At 37.1% G+C, this 23901-nt stretch overlaps 2 protein-coding genes across 4 annotated transcripts; both read right to left on the reverse strand.

Moving 5' to 3' along the window:
* Nucleotides 1–5300: 5300 nt before the first annotated feature.
* LOC105420692 (pentatricopeptide repeat-containing protein At3g62890) lies at nucleotides 5301–7688 on the reverse strand. Its single transcript, XM_011625286.3, has 2 exons — nucleotides 7581–7688; nucleotides 5301–7458 (listed from the first exon to the last, which is right to left on the reverse strand). Exon 2 carries the CDS (start codon nucleotides 7347–7349, stop codon nucleotides 5478–5480), a length of 1872 nt encoding a protein of 623 aa, XP_011623588.1. The 5' UTR covers nucleotides 7350–7458; nucleotides 7581–7688; the 3' UTR covers nucleotides 5301–5477.
* Nucleotides 7689–7700: 12 nt separating this feature from the next.
* Nucleotides 7701–23161, reverse strand: LOC18434731 (protein RETARDED ROOT GROWTH, mitochondrial). Of its 3 annotated transcripts, none has more exons than XM_088850405.1 (7): nucleotides 22681–23161; nucleotides 22050–22144; nucleotides 15185–15344; nucleotides 12764–12912; nucleotides 12540–12691; nucleotides 8432–8546; nucleotides 7701–8157 (listed from the first exon to the last, which is right to left on the reverse strand). In XM_088850405.1, the coding sequence occupies exons 2-7, from the start codon at nucleotides 22104–22106 to the stop codon at nucleotides 8017–8019; spliced, it is 774 nt and encodes a 257-aa protein (XP_088706531.1). In that variant the 5' UTR covers nucleotides 22107–22144; nucleotides 22681–23161; the 3' UTR covers nucleotides 7701–8016. The 3 variants fall into 3 exon arrangements, with proteins under 3 accessions (XP_088706531.1, XP_006844857.1, XP_088706532.1); XM_006844794.4 differs by having other exon boundaries at nucleotides 22039–22144; XM_088850406.1 differs by lacking the exons at nucleotides 7701–8157; nucleotides 8432–8546; nucleotides 12540–12691; nucleotides 12764–12912; nucleotides 15185–15344 and adding an exon at nucleotides 16732–17468.
* Between the last annotated feature and the right edge of the window lie 740 nt (nucleotides 23162–23901).

Genomic DNA, 23901 nt, shown 5'->3' on the forward strand with positions numbered 1-23901 from the left:
ATATAGCTGTAGGTTAGTGGGCTAACGCCAGCATTTTTCTATATATATATATATATATATATATATATATATATATATATATATATATATATATATATATATATATATATATATATATATATATATATATAGGAAGATGTTAGGATGAGCCCATTAGCTCACAAGAAAAAATGAGCTCAACGGTCCAAATTGAATCTGGGTCGATCTAACGATCACGGATATCCAGTAGTGTTTGAATTTAATTTTTTTTTACAAATTCAAATCACTTGAAATTTGGAGCGTGTGTACATTAAAAATAGGTGAATCTTCAAAAAAATATCAAAAAAAAATATTTTACATGAAATAAATTGATCAATACCCCTAAAATATTTCGGAGGTATTTTGGTCAATTTTGTTTCTACGAATTATTTATTTTATATTTTTATTAGGTGTGGCTTGATGAGAAGAACACACACCTAAAATTTCAAATGATTTAGATTTCTAGAACAACAATTAAAATTCAAACACTACCAGATATCCAGATTCGTCAGACCGACCGAGATTCAATCTAGGTGGTTGGACTTATACGATTCCATGAGCTAATGGGCTCACCCAAGCTTTTTCCACATATATATATAGGAAAAGTGTTCCCAACGCCTATAGGCCAAAATGAATAGTGATTTTGCCTACCCTCATCACCGTCCAAATTTCATCACGCGGTCACGATTATCCGGTACTATTTTATTTTTCATTTTTTTTCTACATATCGGAATGACTTGAAATTTGGAAGGTATGTACATCTTACTGAGGCGTATCTAATAAAAATATAAAAAAATTATCCTCAAAAACAAAATAGACCAAAATACCTCTGAAACTTTTCGGGGGTATTTTAATCAAATCTTTTCATATAATTTTTTTTTTATATATATTTTTCAAAGATTCCTCTATTTTTTATGAATATACCTGTCAAATTTCAGGTCATTCCGAATTGTAGAAAAAAAATGAAACACTACCAGACAATCGTGACTGCGAGATGAACTTTGGACAGTGATGGGGTAGGCAAAATCGCTGTTCATTTTCACCTATAGGCCTTGCGTAGTATATATATATATATATATATATATATATATATATATATATATATATATATATATATATATATATATATATATATATATATATATATATGTGTGTGTGTGTATGGAAAAAGCTAGGGTTAGCCTACTAGCTCATATGAACATATGAGCTTAACGGCCCAAATTGAATCTGGGGCCGATCTAATGATCACGGTGTCCGGTAGTGCTTGAATTTTATTTAAAAAAAAAAACAATCTAAATCACTTAAAATTTTAAGTGTGCGTTCTTCTCATCAAGGCGTACCTAATAAAAATATATAAAAAAAATATTTACTAAAAGAAAAATGACCAAAATACCCCCTAAAACTTTTCGGGGGTATTTTGGTTAAATTATTGCAAGTAAAATATTTCTTTGAAGCGTCACCTATTTTTTATTAACACACGCTTAAAATTTCAAGTATTTGGATTTGTAAAAAAAAAAAGAAAATTCAAACACTACTGGACATCTGTGATTGTCAGATCGGCCTAGATTCAATCTGGGCCGTTGGGCTCATATGTTCATATAAGCTAGTGGGCTAACCCCAACTTTTTCATATATATATATATATATATATATATATATATATATATATGAAAAAACTAGCGTAGGCTCACTAGCTCATAGCTACATATGAGCCTCACGGTTTATATTAAATCTGGGTCGATTTGACAGTCACGATTTCATTTCGTTTTTTATTTTTATTTTTTTATATAAATCCAAATCATATGAAATTTTGGGTGTCTATACTTTTCATCAATGTGCACCTAATAAAAATATTAAAAAAATAATTCGTAATAAATAAATTGATCAAAATACCTCTGTAATTTGGGTGGTATTTTTGTTAATTAATTTATTGTAAATTATTTTTTTGATATTTTTATTAGATTCTCTTATTTGTAAGTATACACTTCCAAGATTTCAAATGATTTGGATTTGTAAAAATAAAAAATATAATTCAAATACGAAATAGAGTCGTGGCTGTTAGATCGTCCTAGATTAAATATAGGCCGTTAGACTTATATATAGTTATGAGCTAGTGGGCTTATGCCAGCTTTTTTTCATATATATATATATATATATATATTGAAATCTTGTTGGAAATATTTTGGCATCATAAACTTTTGTTTTGTATTACAAATCGATTCTTGGCCCTTGGTGTAAAATTTGATGCTCTTGTTGCAAATATCACAGCTCTGCAAATACTTGAAAATTTGAAATAAATGGTTTAGAGAGCGTGTGACCAAAATTTTATAGGGTAAACTATTTTAAGGGCTTAAAGCTATTACTATGTTTTAGATCCAAATAACCATATCAGATGTTTTGGAGCTTTGAAATTGCATTTTCCAACTATGTTTTGGGTAAAGGTTTCTAAAGTCGGGGGTTTACAAATACTCTCCCTAATTTAAAAGGATGTTGTTTCAGTAAGGCCCAGGATTTTTTATAAAAGCAAAGTCTCATCTCGAATCTCATCTGGAAAGCACTTTGGGATTCAAAAATCTTCATGGTGATTCTACAATCAATTTCCACACCAACTGTGAAATTTGGAGTTCAAAAAATAGTAATTTACAATCAATTTCCACCACCAACTGTGAAATTTGGAGCTCAAAAAATAGTACATATCGCGGATCGGTGAATACTTATTTTTAGGGCAAATTGGACAGTCTAGATAATATGTTATAATATAAATTATTTTTAAGGTTTGAAATCCTAATTTTTTTGTACAATAATAATGGTCAAGACCAAGATGATCGATTTAAAGGTTTTTTGATACCAGAACTATATTTTCGGTGAGTTTTGAGGTGAAGTTTTACTTATTTTAATAGAGTTGCAGCGCTATCAAAATATTTTCTAATTTAAATTTTAAAAACCCATTCAGAACACTTAAAAATATTAACTACTTAATATTTTTCGTGTAAGATGCAAAAACAATTGAGTTATCATATACTCATGTATCATTCAATGGGGTTTTAAGGGTGAGGTTTGTATAAGGTTGTCTCCTTATACTATACATGTAAAATTTATTTAGAGATGTTGTTTCAGTATCAAAAGCCTCATGATGGCTTGGAAATCTCTTTTCTCCTTAGTTATAAAATTTAAAATTTTAAAAATAGTGCAGATCGAACGCGTATCAGGAAACATTTAAAAATCTTAAAAATAGATTGGGCATATCAAGAAATATTTGAAAGTCCTGAAATAATATAGTCCAGATAACTTGTTATGAGATGCACTATTTTTTTGGATTTGGAATTCTGTTTTTTTCTTTATTCCATATATTTCGAGATCAAGATAATCACTTGGAAGGTTCTCCAATGCCGAAACACTCATGTAGGATTTTTGAGGTGCACTTTACTTCAACAGTATAAGGCTGCAACTTTATATAAACTTTTGCATTTATGTAATTAAAAAAAATGGTTGAAGCAATATTAAATAGTTAATATCTGTTAAAGGCAAGTTTTATATGCTTCCCTTGCGGCATGAAACTTATATACTTCCCCTTATCCAACCGTCCTTTCTAAATGGAGGGCTAAGATTGCCCCAATCACAATGGCAAGTCTCTACACTATTTTATTTTTAATTTTTTTCTATAAACTATTTTGATACTAAATTTTGGACGTCCAATCCTCTAAACTCGCACTAGCGAAAAATATTTAAATAAAATATTTTCAATGAAATAAAATAACCAAAATACCCCTAAAAGATTTAAGGGGTCTTTTGGTCATTATATTTTATCAAAAATTTATTATTAATATTTTTTATAGGTGCACCCCAATGAGAAGATGGCACGTATCAAATTTCATATTCATAGAATTTGTATAAAAAAAACTAAAAATAAAATACTTAAGATGTCGGATCTAAGATCACACCGTGAGTGGCTCTCTTGATCCAAATTGGACGGCTGGATGGTAGGGGAAGCATAGATCTAAGTTATTAAACCAAGACACAAGAAGTTTATTTTATAAATATATATATATGGACAAAACTTATATAAGGATGCTACCTTATAATGTAGAACTACGAATGCCCCTCAAAAATCCATCGGAAAAGATAATTTTAATGATGAAAACCCCTTTGATCGATCATCTCGACATCAAGATGTATGACTATGAAAAATAAAAAGATTTTAAGTCTAAAAAATAGTGCATTTTACAACATATTATCTACACCATCCATTTTCAAGATTTTCATATGTTTATAGATCCACTTGATTTTAACCAATTTTGAAAATTAAAATTTTATAATTAGATATAAAAATAGATTTTGAGATAATCTTAAGAACATTTTACATCAGAATTATATGATAAAATTTGAAGGTTCACCTAACCTCTACACCTACGGATGCATCCGTATGCCAATTGCACCCATATATATATATATATATATATATATATATATACGCCCCATCGTATATTGCATGTTGATGCGCCAACGGCCAGGATTAATTCGCTGAAGATGGACGGCCGCCATTCAAAAGAGAAAACTCACGCTTTTTGCCTTTGAAAATGGAGCCTGCATAGCCCAGCAAACTCCGTCCCAGTATACAGAGATGGCAAGCCTACCTACTGCCTCAAACCCTTCTCATACTCAATTTCTCTCTCTACTAATGCTACCATTCCCTCTCTTTCTCTATACCAGATGACCAATGCTACCACTCCCTCTCTCTCTAAACCAGACGAGTCATCTCTCCCTCATGCCCTCTCTCACTCTAAACCATAGCCGCAACTATTGCTCCCTCTTGCCCTTTCTGTTCTCTCTGCTCCTCTCATACGCAATATCTCTCTCTTTCCATTTTCCTTTCTCGCTCTCACATACTACTGCAAAGAAGCCCTACCAAACTGTCGTCTCTCTCTCTCATCCAGGCTCAGTTGTGCTTCTCCCTCTTTTTGCGCCTTCAGGCAACAACAGAAGGGAAAGCCCTCTCTCGCTTTCTGTCACAGAGATACGAATAACTTGTATTAGATTGTATTAGTACTGTAATTCAAAGTTTTTTGGTTTTAAAACCCTGTGATGGGTTTGTATTTATGGGTTTGCATATGAGAAATTTTAGTTCGTATTAGTACTGTATTTCTGGGTTTTTTGGTTTATTAGCTTTTGATTGGCTTTGTAGAGAAGCTAAAGGACATAATTTTGGACCCAGCATGACACGACATAAAGTATATAAAATATGTAAAATATATACTAAATAACATAAAATAAATTTAGTATATATTTTACATAAAAATTTTGTATATATAAATAACATAAAATAAATGCTCAGAGTCATGTCTAGGTCCAAATGATTTGGACCCGTCTGGGTCTGACCAGACCCAACCAGCTGTCACACCCTAGGCGTCCTGCCTTGCCCACCGACTCTTGCTGAAATGCGAAGCTACCGATACCATGCCATCACCAATAATCCCTACAAGAACACTCCCCCCCTCTAAAATGGTGGAACCTGATCCGATCCCGAACGATGATTTCTCGCCCCTCGACCTTTGAAATGAACTTGGTCGCTGAGTGACAATCCCCACATACTCGTAGGTTCTTCACCACCCTTATTGGCGTGCCTGGCATGCTAGCAATGAGCCCGAAAGCAATTGCGAGCTTCTCACTGTGCACATTGAGCGCATGTTCCTTCTCTTCCTCGCACACGTCATGCAACACCGAGCTAGTGCTTGGGACATAGCCAGCGAGCTTTAGCCGCACATTTAGTTCCTCGAGCTTCTCATAAATGGCCTTGGACAATGGGTGTGATTTATCCCCAATAACGAACTCATGGATCATGCCCTGGATCTCTATAGAACTCGACCCTGGAGTCTTCCTTACCTTAACACCTCTCATCCTCTCTCTAACTTGCTCGACCTCGTCCCACCGAGAACTAGCAGCATATATGTTTGAGAGAAGCACATAATTCCCTGCATTATGAGGCTCGAGCTCGAGAAGTTTAACTATGGCACATTCCGCTATTTCTATATGGCCATGTGTCCTGCAGGCCATAAGTAGCGCACCCCAGATGCCAGCATCTGGGGTCACTGGCATTGAATTCACTAGCTCATGGGCTTCATGGACCTGACCAGCTCGACCTAGGAGATCAACCAAGCACCCATAATGCTCAACTTTGGGCTCAATCATATGCTCATTAACCATGAGCTCAAAGTAGGTCCGACCAGCCTCTAGCAACCCAGTGTGTGTGCACGCGCACAAGACCCCAATGAATGTAATATCATTGGGCTCGAACCCCTGGGCCTGCATTTCAGCAAAGAGATTTAGAGCATCTCTACCTTTGCCATGAGCTGCAAGCCCCGAAATCATTACATTCCATGAAACAACACTTCGTTCATGCATCTCATCAAACACTTGTTTTGCTTGATTAGCACTACCGCACTTTGCGTACATATCTATAAGAGAATTGCACACGAACAAGCCCGGTCCCTTGGGTTTCGGCCACAATCGATCAATGAACCCATGAACCCACCTTCCAACCTCAAGGGCACCCAATTGTCCGCAAGCCGAGAGAACACCAACAAATGTGATTCGATTGGGGGTCACATGCTCCGCTTGCATTAGCCTAAAGAGGGCCAAGGCTAGGGCTGGCTTGCCTTGTTGAGAATAGCAAGAGATCATAGTATTCCATGACACGACCGATCGAGAAGGCATCTGATCAAATAGATCACGAGCTGAACCCACGTCCCCTAGCCTAGCCAAGCCTGCAATCATAGCATTATAAGCCACCACATCTCTGTCAAGCATTTCATCGAACACTTGTCTTGAGTCCACAACACACCCACATTTCCAATACATGTCAAGAATCGAGTTGGAGATATAGGGGTCACGTAACAACCCATACGTTAGGGCTTGTGCGTGGATCGCTTGCCCTAGCGAAAGGGCTGAGAGGGCCGCACAAGCCTTTGCCACAAACGGATACGTGAAATTGTCAGGGGGAAGACTGTTCCGACGCATTGCGGTGTATAAATCGATAGTTTCGAATGGAAGGTTGTTTTGTGCTAGTGCTCGAATTAAAGTGTTGTACAGGCAAATGGTTGGGTTTGATGCATGCTTAAAGGCTAAGATTGCGTGGTTTATGGCCGAGACTGAGGAGCACGCACCCAATATTTTGGCTGCCAAGAAGTTGTTTTGGTGGAGGCCAAGGACGAAGATGCGAGCATGGGCCTCACGAATGTGGTTATGGGTTGAACAGTGATCAAGGAGAGAGAAGAGAGCCTCCTCAATGAGTTTGTTTGGGGACAGAGCGAATGGGGAGTGGAGGGGCGGCCGCATTTGAGTTGGGGTGGAGGGTGGGAACGCTCCCCCATCATGTACAGTTTGGCAGGGCGGTCGACAAGCACAATGCACTAGACCCCATCAAACCTCGAGGCTCAAAGGCACCCTAGAGAGAAAGAGAGAGAACCATTCATTTGCTGTCAAAAGATCATGGAGTTTTAAACTTCTACCCCTTGGTGAGGAAGATCAAGGCAGTACATTACTCATACAAAAGACGAGGCATGTTACCTTTCTCTGTTATGAATCCGGTGCAAGTGGATAGAGAGAGAGAGAGAGAGAGAGAGAGAGAGAGAGAGAGGTAGCGGTATCCCCTTCAAAAAAGAAAGTAGGTTTAATGCAGCCCACATATTTGACATGTCGGTCAATATATTATATCAGCTGCCAAAGCCCTTGGCATAAGTTCACTCTTACCTTAAGCTTATACTTGTCATCCGTACACTGAAATTTTGTGACTGTACATGTCTGTGACTACATGTATATTTGTGTAAACATGGAAAGGCTAACATCTAGCTGAAAAATAAATGACCCAATCACTATACAAGATATTGCCCAGAGAACTCAGACATCATCTGTGATTTTTCCAACTGCTCAAAGCCGAATAACTCCTCGGATCGGAAGCTTTTCAAAAATATCCTACTGAGCTACGGTTTCTGTCATGAGGTTGTCAAAGAGAAGTGAGTTTGGATCCTTGGATGATTTCATAAACAGAGAGTACACATTCCAAACTGATGAGTATTATGATGACCCACTCCAAGAAATCCGATTTCCGGTTTTGAAGTATTTCCTGAAGAAAGTGAATGTTGTGCTGCCAAGGAATGAAAAGCCTGATTAGCTGCCAGTTATTACTATATAATCTCTCTCTCTCTCTCTCTCTCTCTCTCTCTCGCACACACACTAAATTAATCTCGTAACTGTGGAGTGAGCAGTGGCCTAGTGTGTGCATGTGTATCAGTAAAGAGACTGTATATAGGAGTATTCCCTAATTTCTTCGTAACCACAAGTAATAGTACTATTTACATCATATGTAATAACTTAATAATATTTTTTCAATGTGACTTGCAGTGGAATGAGGAACTTACTTCAACGAATTTTAGTTTAAAATCCAGGCTTGCGAAGCGGGGTGCAAGCTCATATTCATCACGCAGGTATTCCCATACCTGCGCATAATTTGCATTTCTCCATGCGATTTCTGATCTGCATCAGTCAAGACAAATAAAGGTTAAATATTCAATAAAATAATGAGAGAGAGAGAGAGAGAGATCCACTTTAACATCCAATATATTTTAATATAGTCCAAGCATATGTTCTATGATCCATAGCCTAATATACAACGGGTGCGGTTTGCATAATAAGCAATAAAAAAGGCGTACCTCCAAATTTTAACATAGGATGCAATTTTGGTGTCAAAAATTCTTAGGATGGCTTGAGAATCTATTTTCATCTCTAATTATAAATTCAAAACTCAAAAAATGGTTCAAACAAATAGATCCATAAACACATGAAAATCTTGAACATGGACAGTCCTCATAACGTGTTGCAAGACGCAATTTTTTTTTGACTGGAAATTTTCTTTTTTTAATTCATTTCCATGCATCTCGATATCGAGATATGATCAATTAGACAGTTTTCCGCATAAAAACAACCTTTTCTAATGGATTTTTGAGGTGCACCTTAATTCTATAGTTTAAGGTTGCAAACTTATATAAACTTTTTCCTATATAAAATGGATGTGCAAAATTCAAATGATTGGACAGAGTAACATGTAGAAAAGATGCCAAATGTTACTCAAAATGTAGATCAGCTTAATATTAAGCCTAGGAAAAAACAATGATCGTAGTTAGGATTGTTTAAGCTAAACCAGCTATGAACCATTAGAAGGAGTAGGAAGAACAAAGCAAACACAGGTTATTGGCAAAAAATATGATAAGAGGTCAAATAGAAGGTAAAAAGGGACCAAAATAAGACCATATAAGATTTATCTACAGTTTTCCCCTTTGAAACCAGCGCCAATCTGAAAATCCCAATGGCATCAAGAGAACCCCAAAAGTGGCTACATATCAACAAAGTGTACATTCTATAGCAAATGCCAATAAGGCCTATATATGGAAATAGCTAAAGTGTGCAGCCTAGTTTCGATAAACTAAATGCGCTAACGGCCCAGATTGAATCTGAGCCGATCTGATGATCACGGATGTCCGATAGTGTTTGAATTTTAGTTTTTTTTTCTACAAATCCAAATCACTTGAAATTTTAAGTGTATGTTCTTCTCATCAAAGCGCACCTAATAAAAATATAAAAAAAATTATCCGCAAAAAAATAAGTAACCAAAATACCCCTGAAACTTTACAAGGGTATTTTGGTCAATTATTTTTATGTAAAATATTTTTTAAATATTTTGCGAATATTCACCTATTTTTAATGAACACACGGCTAAAATTTTAACTGATTTGGATTTGTAAAAAACAAATTAAAATTCAAACACTGTCGGACATCCGTGATCGTCAAATCAGCCCAAATGCAATCAGGGCAGTTGGCGCATTTAGCTTATCTAAGCTAGGTTGCGCACCCTATCTTTTTCTTATATGCCTATATATACATATATACACATGCCAATAAGACCTGTATATAGTTAAGAAATTCTATAGAGAAAAAAAGTGCATTCTATTGTCTAAGATGAGATGAATTCAATGAAAAGTTAGGCCTCATTTGGATGTCCTGTTAGCCATATCATAAACTTATCTTTGCCTGCCTTTATGGGCAGTCATGAAAATAGAAACTCTTAAATGGTCATAATGACCTGTAAGTTTTCCTGAGAGTGGGAAGAGAGTTCCTTTTGTTTTGGTCACTATTGGCAGAATTTTGTCAATAAGTGGGATTACATTCCTGGAAATTGTGCCCTCGATAGAGGCGTCAATCCATTCCGGCGCAACCATAAGAAAATTTGTTCCAACATCTAATGTCCAAACGGGGCCTTAATTCTATAAACTGAATACACGATCTTATTTTCTTTTTAATAAGTTTTGAGCATCATAGCATTATGTGGTCATGCGTGTTCTATTCTTCATTGAATTTTGTTTTACTTTATTTGTTTGTCAGATAGGCAAGCTGGCAGTAGAGTTTGTTGTTGTGGTGAGACCCCTATGCTCACCAAAATAAGAGGGCGAACACCAGAGTGGACATGAGTTCTCAAAATGAAAAACCCACAAGCTGGTGCCAAAAGATAGCTAAAATAATCACAAAAAGTAATTACTAAAATATGAGGTTACAGTTTTCGAGATTATTTGGTATCCTGCCTGCTTCTTAGTCGTAAAAAGAAAAGATTTCCAATGCATAATTGGCTTGATGAGCAATAAAATCTGACAAAGTCTGACACCTAGAAAATGAGTACAACAATATGGTCGACAACTCTGCATGCATCACCAGCCATCAAGTTAATTGTAGTCCACTGCTCAAGCATTCATAGAAAAACAGCGGTATATTGCAAACCTAACAACCTTCAGCCTGCATTTGAGACAACTCCTCCTCAATCTTGTATTTTCTCAAGTACCTCGTAAAAAAGAGAAAAAGCCACGACATTAGAGCCCTCTGAATAGCATATCAAAACACTAGAGCCATGTCTAGCTACCAATCATATGTCAAACAATCTCCAAAGCCACAATGCCCTTCCCACATGTCCAAGTAAGAAACACTACATTGTGAAGAGCCACAACTAGGATCAAAATATATTCACCAAACCTCACTATCATTAACTACATACATACCTAGAAACACAACTCTTGGCAGACATCAAGTACATGCCTATTAACCAAACTAACATTCTGAACACATTGTTCCTCTGATTCAAGAGAATGGACTTCCCTGCTAGATGCATTGACTCTTAGGTAAGTTCCGCTCTAAAGGAAATCTGTGGCACTTATCAGAGAAAGATGTAAATCCCAGTATCCCACCTGAACTAGATAAACATGAAAATGTTCTCAAGTGGCCTCGATAAAATTATGACCTTAAAGTAGAATACCATAAAATTCCACGCAACCAGCCTCATATTCACCTGTTCACTCCCCTGTCCTGTAATTGCCCCTTGGAGCACAGACACATAAGAGAAACCAAGGATTTCAGTAGCATTCCCCATCAATCTAGCCACCTTCTCCACTACTTTTGTCCAACTTGAAACCCTTGGCTTTTCTTCTGGACATGTTTACATTCTACTCCAAAAGTTGTGCCAGAGCATTTCAAAATAAATCTTCAAACAAGGGCTTGCTCCCTATATGGTCCTCTAAACTGCAGCACCATCGACATGCTGCAAATGTGGAATGTTACACATTCCAGTTTCAGGAAAGAGGCCTTCAATCCACCCAATTCCACACCTTCAAGGAGGAATATCCCAAGGGAATTTACCATAGTAGTAAAACGGAAGGCAAAAGTGGATGCCCTTGTATGAGACTCTTAGAAACTCTTACAAAACATCTTGGCTAGAATTCAACAACATATGATAACCGTGTACAGAAAATCAACAGGCACCAAAACCAACATCTCAACACACTACTGCCAATTCATATGATCATGGGCTGTTCCCGAATCAATTTTAGGGGATGGCAACAAGTTCGTTGTACTTGAATCCAGGATCACAGTTCATAGGTAAAAAATGTACCATCTAAAATCTTGCTTCCCCCACCAATTCTCACTAACAAAGGGAAATCATCAATGGCATGACCTTCTCAACTATTCTTGATGAAGGCTTTGTGACAAACTTATACAGTCCCCCTGGGCAAACATCCTATTCTTTTTTCTTAATATGCATTTCCGTCTTACAATTGGCCTCTAAGGGCAATATGATCATAATGATTGTATGCAATTTGCATAAATAGACATAAGTTGATCAATTCATTAGCAAAAGGACAGGTCATTTTGTCACCAAATTCTTGGCACAGCCTTTAATTTTTTTCATTTATTAAAAAGACATGTTTTTCTCTATTAGTGCTCCCGAATATACTAAATTGTGGTACCTCAACGGTAGCAATACCTACAAGGCAGTCGTGCAATCAACTATTGCAACCTACTTTCAACAATTAAGATCTATTACTCTCAACCTTACCATTTAAATGATAATCCAAATAATTTTTCAAAAATCCCATTAAACTACAAGTAAACCAAAAATGAGATTCCCAAGGATTATAATAAAAAGATTACCTCTCAAAAAGACCAAGTTTAAGAATTACATCTGCTAAACTAGAATTGCTCCTTCCAACTAATTGAAAGAGCTTTTTCCTTTGCATGGTGAAAGTACCAGTCTTCTCCATACCACGATTTATATCTGTAAATTCATCAACCATATCATCAACCTACAAAAGAGAAGAGGAATTAGTAGAAAATACCTTCGAAAAGACAGAGAAGCAAGCTGAATTCTTTGATACCTGACGAATAAAATAATCAAGAGCAGTACTTTGACCTAGTATGCTTCCAATGATACGAATGCCATCAGCATCGAGGTGTTTAAGGACAATATAATCATGACCCCCTTGCATCCATGTCTCCAACGAAGGCTTTTCAACCACAGCATATTCTATCATTTCAGGACCAGTAACAGTCAGTCACAAATAACAGAGTTCAAACTATGCGATTTTCTTTTGAAAGATACATTTAGTTTCAAATTGCCATGATTGCTGAACTCAATTATCAAACTTCTGGCCAAAATTTGAAAATAAAGATGACCTCCTAGCATGCTGCACTACGATATAGCAATGTGAAAACTTTAGCCTTATATAGGACACATATAATGGACTTAATGGTAAAAACATCAAGACGTCAACTTAACACAGACTCAATAGCCCCAGTATCAAGCTTCAGCCACTACTGGAAGTGCTTCCACCTGGAGATCTAACAATGTGTTGTTTTCCTATCTTTTTTTTAATAGTGAAAACTCTGATCATAGTTACAAAGAAGGAAAACGGGAAGAGGAAAGGATCTGCACCAGTTCCAAATGGGTTTCCCAAGAAATGCAACACACATCCTCATTGTCTTATATGGTACATATCAGGTCTATCAATGGCTCTAAATTTATAACACAAGGTTCTATGTTCACAATGGGTTGGATTGTGATGTTATGTTCATAATATATGGCTCACAACTGCATGACATGCCATCATGTATTGAGTTCCTTTGTTACTTTTCTCCTTTGCATATATAACTCTAATAAAAGAGTTATTTATTGGACAAAATTTCTCTGTGCAAAGTGTACTTGTCTAAGTGTAGTAGTTACACTCTCAAGGGTCAGAGTCACAATAACCTGGTTAAATTTTTTCGATTGATACATATGACCAATGCAGGAACTTCACAATGAATAAATCATATTCAATCTCCAAATCAGTGCAACGGCACAACACTCATGTTCATTGATGTGAGGACGATGGACACAGTGCCATTTCATATTTGATACCAATTGAGTGTGCTCAAGATAGAAGGCCAAAATTGTGATTGCAGATATGGAAAGTCCAGACAAAATAAAAAAGTGTAAATACCTACTGAATCTTAAAAAATTAAAACATACATATACTTAAATTCATAATAATAATGAACAAGGGTTTCATGAGACATGAGATACTAAAAAAACATGTTGCTGAATACTCATAATATTATTACAGTATGTAGCAAATGCAGCATAGCCTACCTATCAAATTGTGCATATATGGCCTATGTAATAAATTATATGCATACAGAACATCTATACAGAATACTAGCATATTATATTATATTATATTTAATGGTATATAATTCAATATGTTAAAGAACAAGAGAAAACACATGCCAAGAGGACTAAGATGCCTTTGAATCTTTGATAACCTCCACTTTTCAATTTAATAACCCTAGTTTCTCATGGTAACCCTAATCTCTTCATTTCTCCAGCTAACCCTACAAGGAAAAGGAAATTTAAAAACCAATATGAGGAAAGCAAAATGTTAAAGAGACACTCCTAAAAAATAGATTTCAGCCAACCCTTCAAGATCCCAAAAGGGAACTGATGAGGATGCACCAATTTTCCAGCATGATTGTCTTAAAATTTTACAAGAAAAACTTTATCCCTGTTTCAAGGTGTGAGTCGGTGTGTGTGGGTGTGTGTAAGTATTGTAAAAACATGGACCACTAGTACTGATTAAATAAAAACAAGCGGCCACAAATCGTAACAAATGGAAAAGTAAAGCTCTAAACAACAGTATCCTACCCCATACCAGCTGTGACAAGAAATCCTACGTTAGGTTTCAAGTCTGCTACCTCGACAGTTTCCTGTAGGCGTAATATCTAAAATCTGGAATCCAATATTCATTAATATCATGTGCAAGAGAAATTAAGGACTTCTATTTTTTGCTGGAAAAAGTTGGTAAAAACTGATATTTTCTGTCCATCATCAAGTTAAAATGGCCCGTTAATGAGCAGTAACAGTCTTTTTTTTTTTTCGGTAAATAAGCAGTAACAGTCTTGTTTATAATCCTTCAGAATTTTATATGGCAACATTCCTTATATCACTAGAAACTCAAAAGCTTAAATAATTGAAAGAAAATTTAAAAATATTTCTTCCTTTCATTAAAAAGGTCCTCACACATCCCAATGTAATGGAAATTGGCCCAATAAAGCATTCCACTTATTCAAGTTTCATTCCTTCATACCGAAAAATGCTTCCTAGCTATCACAATTTAACCAAAAACAAACATGGAACTTATTCACCGTGAGGTACAAATTTCAACCCTAAACACAAAATTCCCTTCCAGAGGGTTCAAACAGATTCGACCAAGAAATAAATCAAAAAGATAAAGTAGGGCATCCTTGGGAAGGGTTTTTACCATCCTTTCTCATCTCAGGGAGCAAACCAGAAGCATGCTTCCTAACAATCTCCAGATATCTATCCACTTCATGATCCCCAATGTTAAACATGACGGCAGAGCCATATTGAAATACAACCATGTAACGAGAGCAACTTGGGATTGTAAAGTCTTCCAAACCCTATATTAATAATCAAACAAAATAACTACTCGATAAGTAACTAGACTGATAGCTACCCAATATAACAACATACCACATTCAAATTAGTCCATGTCATGCACACATGATTTATACGGTAACACCAAATGATGATATCAGTAAATACGACATAAAATATAAATAACTGTAAAAAAATTTGATCCCATACTAGTAATGTTGCAGACATGACCATCAATCATTGCAGTACAAGCAGGGTTTGGCAACGACGATTGTTGTCTGTTAAGAGATGAATGTGCAATAGTAACCAATAAATGTGAAAAAATATTTTAAAAACTTAAAGATTGAATGTAAATATAGTCTACTAAAAAAAGCACCAATAATTCCAGCCCAGAGACATTACAGTATAAGTAATCGTGCTGAATATGAACTTCAACAATGGCAAGTTTATATGGTTGTGAATAAGTAGTCAGATCAGAACTGAAGTTGAAATTTTGGTGACCCGAACTTCCCTTAAGTTTGTCAAGAAAAAAAACAGAACATGAGGCTCATACCATGTTTATATTTTCTCCATTCAGGGTGAAATTAGAAACCCTTTTGCAATCCAATTCTCAATTGAATTCATTTTCAACATTCAAGAAAAATAAATAATTGGAGCTCATCGCCAATTTAATCTATTTTTATTAATTAAATTCAATTTTCTCCAACTCATTTTGTTAAGGTGCATGCCAAGGTGATTTTGCTGTCTGCCGTAGTGTGATACTCTGGATGCATGCACTCATGCAGTGAATTATCCCCTAATATGGCATGTAATGATGCAAAAGACATCTCCTATGTTTATTCCTCTATAGCAACTAGTTCTGTAAGTACAAAGAAAAATTAAGATTCTTAGTCACATTCTCTCTTTACTATATACACTTTGGGGCGCAAGGGTAAAGTTGCATTCCTAACATAAAACACTCAAGGCCTTTCTTTTTTTTATTTTAATCAGTGCTAAAGGCCTTTCAATTCCAAAGATTCTCATTTTCACTTTTGCAATATGATACACCACAAGAGTTTATGAATATAATTAGGAACACCAATCATAGAAGAGCCAATTATAGAAATTAGCTAATACATCAGCCTATGAACATAGTACAAAGAGACAGCTAGGTTTATGAAAATTTTATGAAGTTCTTCTACCATGTAGATGGGCCTCTGGGGTAACGGAAAAAGAGTGACACTATACATTTATTATAATATAAGTTTTACAAAAAACTCACGAGAAGTGAGTATGGGCATCCCACAAGTCGGGTGCTCTTACAAAAAATACATAGTAAGCAACCACAGAAGCTTCAGTTTAAAAAGGTGAAGAAAGAAACAAGAGAGATCAAAGGTGAGTAGAAGTGATAGTGAAGGGCGAGAATTTTTTATTTTTCTATTTTCTGTTGGGGGGCAGGTGGAGAAGAGGAATAAATAGGGGAGAGAGAGAGAGAGAGAGAGAGAGAGAGAGAGAGAGAGAGGGAGAGTTGTGGGTTTCCAGGTCTGCGACCCACACAACAGTACAACGGGAAGACCTTACTAGCCTACTTTATTATTACATTCAAAGAGTTTCCCTCCATGTCTAATGATCATGAATGCAATCTCAAATAACAGTTGTATTATGAGTTGGCAATCAACCTTCAACAGGTCTGGCCCATCCATGCATCTAAAGTACCTATTTTTGAATTATAAAATATTCCCAGCAAGTTTTGTTAACACAACAACAAGGGGAAGCCCAATATTTGTTTTTGATGGATCTCAGAATAAATACTCAAACATAATGCTTTTGTAATTACTATCATTGTTATGTTGTGACTGGTATGTATGGTCAATTTAATCCCACAGCATATGAAAGTCCCACCATATAGACCTCGATCTTCTTTAAATAAAGGATGTTAGATCTCTTTATCATAAGGATATGAGTCAAAATGTAGTGTCTTTAGCACCTAGGTTCTCTTCTTAATAGCACCCCAACCTTTTCTATGAAGGAATATTTGCATATGTCCTTTACAAGTCAATGAATAGGCTCCCAAGTTTCTACCTTCAATTCTCTAACTTCTTTCAGTTTATACATGGTATCAGAGCCATGTTCCATTATGCGCTGTTTTGAGTCGCTGAGTTTCTTGCCTGACATATAGCACACAGCATTAAAAATACATAATGAGCGAACATATAATAATATCATTTATCTTGTGCACATAAAAGGTCACAATCACTAGCCGCCATTGGTGGAATCAAGCAGCAGGGGCCATATCAGTGTTTGATTAAACGACTCGGGCCTAGAACTCGGCCCATGCCCGAGCCAAGTACTCAGCCCGAGTTGGGCAGAGTATTGTTCAAGCTAAAAAATGTCTAGGAAAATTAAAAGATACAAAAAAATTAAAAAAAATAAGAAAAATATGTTTTTATTTTTTATTTTGATGATGTTAACCTTTGATTTAAGAAAAGAGAGTACAAAAACCTTGGCTTACCACAAAAAAGGTGCTCAAGGATAGGAAAACGAAAAAGAGTAGTGGAATCAAAGCTTCTTTCGAAAAGTTACTGTTAAAGGGCAGCAACCTAAGAAAAGAGGCCGATCCATCATACAAGAAGAGAAGAAGAGATCTTCTAGAGTCCATCCACCTCCACTGCTGCTTTTGCAAGGGAATCAGCTTCCTGGTTTCCTTCCCTCCAGGTATGCATATTCCTGCAGAGGTAATGAACCTGATCAACTGAATGAGCCAAAAACCAGGAGGGGAGGTTGCAGGGTTTTGTGCCCAAGTTATGGTGTTCGTGGAATCACCCTCGACAATGAGAGAGGGCAAGTTAAAATGTTGGATCAGTTGTAAGCCTTCGAGAAGAGTTGTCACCTCAGCCTCCATCAAATCTTTATGCCCTATGAATTTAGACACTGAAGCCATAGTAAAACCAAGGTGGTCTTTGAGGATAGCTCCAATTCCTGACGGCCCTGGGTTACCTAGGGAACAACCGTCTAAGCTGAGCTTGAGCATCCCCTGAGGTGGTGGTTTCCAGTGAGAAGATCTAGAAGAGCAATGGATATAATGGCGTAAGATGCTGCTCCAATCTTGATGAAAGGTGGAGGCCGGTATGCCTTTGAATCGAGGGTCATTCATAGCCCAGAAAATTATGGAGGATTTGAGCTTATTGAAAATTTTGGGCCAAGCCCCTCTGAAAATCTTGTGGTTACGCTCTATCCATAAGCCCCATATAGATGCAGCCACCACTAATTCCGAGAGAATGATCCCTGATTTGGCCCAAGGAAAAGGCTTGATGGATGAGAGAATCAAACTCACTTCTGCAAGCAATACCCATTCCACTTTGAACAATTTGAGGACTACTCCCCAAAGGTTGAAAGCGTAGGGACAGTGCAGGAATAAGTGGTTGTTAGTTTCCTCCTTAGCTAAACACAAGACGCATCGATTGGGAATGGGGATGCCACGTCTCTGTAATTGATCAACAGTTAGTACTCTCTTAGAGAGGGCTAGCCACGAGAAGACCCTGATTTTTGGGGGAGCTAAGGAGTCTCAGGCCTGTGCTACAACAGATGTGGTGCTAAGGGAAAGGTGGGGGGTAGCGACAAACTGCGATAAAAGGAGGAGATCGTGAAAAAGCCTCCCAGTGAAGGAGTCCAAAAGATGCGATTTGGACCCGCAAGGGCTAACAAATAGGTATGAAAGTCAACCGATAAAGTGGCAAAACTCGAAAGTTCTGAGTCGTTAAGGGTTCTCCTGAAAACTGGGTTCCAAGAGCGAGAATTCCTCATCAAAAGCATTTCTTGCACCACCGTTGTCCTTTGATCTCTAGCGAGAAGGTAGAGATCAGGGTATTTATCCCTAAGAGGAGAGTGGCCCAACCAGAGATCGTGCCAAAAAAGGATTCTGTTCCCAAATCGCGGATGGAATCTGATGCAAGGTTTAAGGGATAGACCTCCAGAAACCAAAGGCCTTATTGTTAGCTCTGAAATCAGAGAGCTAGGGAGAATCGTGAAGACGGTACTTAGTTTTGATGATGTTGATCCATAGTTGGCTCCTTTGGGTGACCAGGCACCAACACCATTTACCAAGTAGGGCTAGATTCTGAGTACCCAGTGTTTTGATTCCCAGGTTGGCAAAGCTTTTCCTAGGCGATGAAGTCAAATTTATGATCGAAGTCAGCCCCTGACCAAAAGAACCTCCTCATCAATTGTTCGATCCTCTTACTAATGGTGAAAGGCATGTGAAAGATGGACATCTGGTAGACTGGTATGTTGGCCAGAGTAGCTTTGATAAGCGTAAGCCTTCCTCCTGGGGATAGAAACCTCCCCTTCCAGCCTACTAGTGTACGGTCCACTTTGTCCACAATGGGAGACCACAAACTTTTATTGGGTTTTCCTATGTAGAGAGGAAGACCTAAATATTTGGAAGGTAAAGCTTCCTTTCAACAACCCCACATTTCAGCAAAGGAGGTAATTGTGGTGGAGTCAACGTTTATCCCCATCATAGTAGTTTTATCGTAATTTACTTTGAATCCAGTAGCGAATTCAAAGCATCTGAGGAATAGGGAAAGCTTGTGGATTTCCTTGAGAGAGGCATTACAGAACACTAGGGTATCATCTACATATAAAAGACGGGAAACAAGGGGGACCCCTAGTCCTATAGAGAAGCCGTGTAAGAGGTCTGATGAGTACATTTTGTCGATTGATCAACTGAAAACCTCTGCGGAGATGGCGAAAAGAAAGGGGGAGAGGAGGTCCCCTTGTCAGAGTCCTCTGGTGGAAGGAAAAAACCCTTTAGGTTTGCCATTGATAAGGATTGAGAAATGAGGGTGAGAGTAACAAGCTCTCATCCAAGTTCTCCACCAAGCACCGAAACCCATCATAGATTGAGTTTCTTCTAGGATTTCCCAATCCACATAATCATATGCTTTTTCCCAATCAAGCTTTACTATGATGCCAGGGTCTTGTTAAGATGTCTGGAGTGGATGCATTCATGAGCCACTAGAGCTCCATCCAGGACTTGACGGTCTTTGATGAAGGCACATTGATTGGGGGATATGACTAGGTGCAAGACTTCTTTGAGATGAGAGGCGAGCACTTAGCGAGGAGTTTGTAGGAGTTAACCAAACTTATAGATCTGAAATCTGTGAGTTGTTTTGCACCTTGGATTTTGGGCACCAGAGTTACATAGGTTGCATTCATGGCTCGGTGGATAACCCCATTACAATGGAATTCTTCGAAGAGGTTTAGGAAATATTGTCGAAAGGACTCCCAAAAAGTCTTGAAAGGAGCCAGGGGGAATCCGTCTAGTCCGGGGGCTCTATTTGAGTCCAAATCAGATACAACAGCTAGAATTTTGGATTCGAAGAAAGGTCTTTCTAGCCAAAACACTTTCTCTAGAGGTAAGACAAGGAATTCTAGATCCCACATTTGGGTGCGAGGAGACGAGGGAGTCGAGAAGAGATTTTGAAAGTAGCCAAGGATGGCTTGCTCTATAACTGGGGGATGATCTAAGAGGATTCCATCCACCAACAGCTGTGAGATTGCATTATCCCTTCGCCTACAGTTTGTTGTTCGGTGAAAGAAAACTGTATTTAGGTCCCCTGTTTTCAGCCACTTTATTCTAGATCTCTGGTACCCGTAAATTTCCTCTTTCTTGAGAAGAGATTGGTATTGAAGCTTTAGGCCATCCCTCTCTTGAATTTCGGGATCCGAGAGAATCCTATTTTCTTCCAAGTTGTTTAAGGCCTGGATGGCATGCAAAGTGGAAGTTTTCTGGGGTCCAAGGAACCCCGGAGGTTCCGACTCCAAAGTTTCAAATGGCCCTTGAGTAACTGTAGTTTTTGCTACTGTTTAAAGCCAACCCAGCCGACTACCATATGAGAGAGCTCCTGCCACCAAGTCGGGAGTTGGGTTGAAAGAGAAGGTTCTTCTAGCCAAGCTAATTCAAATCTGAAAGGTTTTGGGCCACTAGGAGAAGGGTAAATAAGAAACATATGTTTCAAGTAAATTAAACAAAACTATTCCAAATGAAGTTAAGAAAGTAGTGAGAAAATAGATTTTGAAAAAATCAATTCGTGATCGGGGGTAGTTTTGAAATAATCCAAAAAGAAAGGAGAATGAACAAGTAAATATTCATGGCCAAAATACTTTCCAATCTTCACGAAAATGATAGAACACATAAAAAAATATGTTACAAATAGATTTCCTTTTTTTTCAAATTTTTTGTAGTTTTTGTAATTCTTTTTTAAGATCCCCGAGTTGGACCCCAAGCTCGGGGATACTCGGGCTCCCTAGGGTGGTGAGCCCAAGTAAAACTAGGCCCGAGTACTCGAACATAAGGGCATACCATTAACCACATTCATAGTATGAGAAAATCGTCCTCAGACTTTATGTGGGGAAATGACACACCCCAAATGTTTGAGTTTACATCTGACAGCTTGAGGTGCTTTTGACTTTTGTGTATGAAAGGTGAAGGTCTCATTGTATTCAGGCCCAATACACAATGGGTGGGAACAAAACCATTCAGCAATTATGAATATTCATATCTCACATGTTAGATGCTACATAAGGAATGCGTATAAACCATCAAGCACAAGGATACACATGGAATGGTTAACATCCTTCTATAGCAGCTTCAACAACAACAATGACAATAAAAGCAAGAATGAAAATAGTCAAAACATGAATTATATGAAGTTAAATGATATAGGGTTCCATTACAGGAAGGTTACAGTATCTGAACAAAATGTAATTTGCAGCGCCCACACGTGAGGTCGGGGGGATGACATTCTTTCCGTTCTCAGCTTGCAAGCTCTTCAAATCAACACTGAAAAATTGATCAAAAGAATGGGGGGAAAGAACCAAAACTGAAATGAATAAGAATCACCCATTTGTCATAAATGTGAAAAACTCATGTGCAAAACGCCAAGAATACTTAACCAAACAAAATATACAACATAATAGAAAATAATGAATCCTTTAGCATGCCTTCGAAAGTGAAAAATGCCGGCAAAGAAAAGAAGAATAACGCAACCGAACAAATAAAATAAACTGGAAATACTCAAAGAAATAGAGAAAATAAACAATGATCAATCAATCACCCACAAATTGGAATAAGAATCACAGATGAAAAATTAAAAACTTGTGAAAAATAACACCAAAACCAGCATGGGAAATGATAAAACACATAGCAAAAAGGGGAAAAAAAAGAAAGAAAGAAAACAAAACAGAGAACCCAAAGAACAATATTAACAAAATTCATAGAAGAGTGAAAGAAAACCCAGAAAAAAATAAAGATAAAAACTAGAGAGACCAACAAATGACATCAACAAAGTTCATAGAGGAAGTGAACAAGAACCCCACCTAGTGCAAAGGAAGAAAGTTCGAACAGGGATGAATCGATTTCGCTCCTCCTGCCTAGGCTCTGAGCCTTTCAGTTTAGCTTCTTCTATACAATTTTTTGAATCCCCAGCTTCCAGTTCTCTCTCAGAAGCATCATTAACTGAAGGTTTTGAATCCCCAACTTCCAATTCTCTCTTAGAAGAATCATCAATGGAAGGTTTTGAAACCCCAGCTTCCAGTTCTCTTTCATGAATATCAAAAATGGTGGAAACAGTGGATGAAAACCTCAGATCATTTAGCTTTGAAAATCCCCAACTAGAAATGGTGGTCTTTTGAAGGTGTTGCAGAAGCGATGGACCTTGACCAGTGGGCTTCAACGGAGGTAGCCGAATTGTTGAGGAGTGGTGGTGGTTTAGAGAGAGAAACACGCTTCTGATGTTTCTCCAAGCCATTGACGTTAGTTCTCTAAAGCTCCATATGGGAGTCCGTGTTTCTCACTCTAAAACATTTGGCCGTGTTTGTAATGCCTGAAACTTTTGAAGTTCTCTCTATTTTCTTCACTATGGACTCCTACTACAACAGTGTAAAAATAGTTATTCAAAATTAAAATTAAATATTCTATTTGATCTAATGCGAGGTGTAAAACAAAATCGAAATAAAAAAATTAGAATGTAAGACCTGAACAAAATGTAGAAAAAATAAAATTTAAATTTAAGATTTTTTGCTTTGACTAAAAGTTAAAAACCAATGGTTTAAAAAGGGGATCGGTGATTCGGATTGGGCACCTCAAAAATCGATCTTGATCGACGAATTGGCGATCCGGATCGAGAAACTCGGAATCGCCACATAACCATTCTGACACGTGCAACAAGCGGACACGTGCACACGGACATGTGCGACAAAATCACGTGTGAGGTTGCCCCAATGTTTCCGCGCGAGTGCCTTAGTTCATAGTACATAGGTATTTATATACCAAAGTTGAATACCCATCTTTCGATGTAGGATAATTCCCAAACATCATTAAACAAAAACCAAATGTAAATATATTTTATTAATCAACAATTTATGTAGTTTTTGTTGTATAAAAAAATGAAAAATAAAAAAGTTATTTAGTTGTATAGTAGTTTTTGTTGTATATAGTAGTATAAATATTTTTGTAAATAATATAAAAAGCATAAAAAATGGAAATTAAAAAAGTTAATTTTTTGTATGGTACTTAATTTTTGTTATATATAGTGGTAT

The sequence above is a fragment of the Amborella trichopoda genome, chromosome 10, assembly GCF_054954075.1.
Source record: "Amborella trichopoda isolate Santa Cruz 75 chromosome 10, AtrichopodaSantaCruz75HAP2 v2.0, whole genome shotgun sequence".
NCBI lineage: Eukaryota > Viridiplantae > Streptophyta > Magnoliopsida > Amborellales > Amborellaceae > Amborella > Amborella trichopoda.

What these genes read in the sequence shown, in the direction of transcription:
- LOC105420692 (XM_011625286.3), bottom strand. Translation starts at nt 7,349, where the DNA reads ATGCGGCCGCCCCTCCACTCCCCATTCGCTCTGTCCCCAAACAAACTC.
- LOC18434731 (XM_006844794.4), bottom strand. Translation starts at nt 23,111, where the DNA reads ATGGCTTGGAGAAACATCAGAAGCGTGTTTCTCTCTCTAAACCACCAC. An exon ending in ACTTTCTTCCTTTGCACTAG is followed by an intron (nt 22,145 to 22,680) that starts GTGGGGTTCTTG and finishes TCAATTTTTCAG; the next exon opens with TGTTGATTTGAAGAGCTTGC. An exon ending in CCCTGAGATGAGAAAGGATG is followed by an intron (nt 12,913 to 15,184) that starts GTAAAAACCCTT and finishes CTGAAATGATAG; the next exon opens with AATATGCTGTGGTTGAAAAG.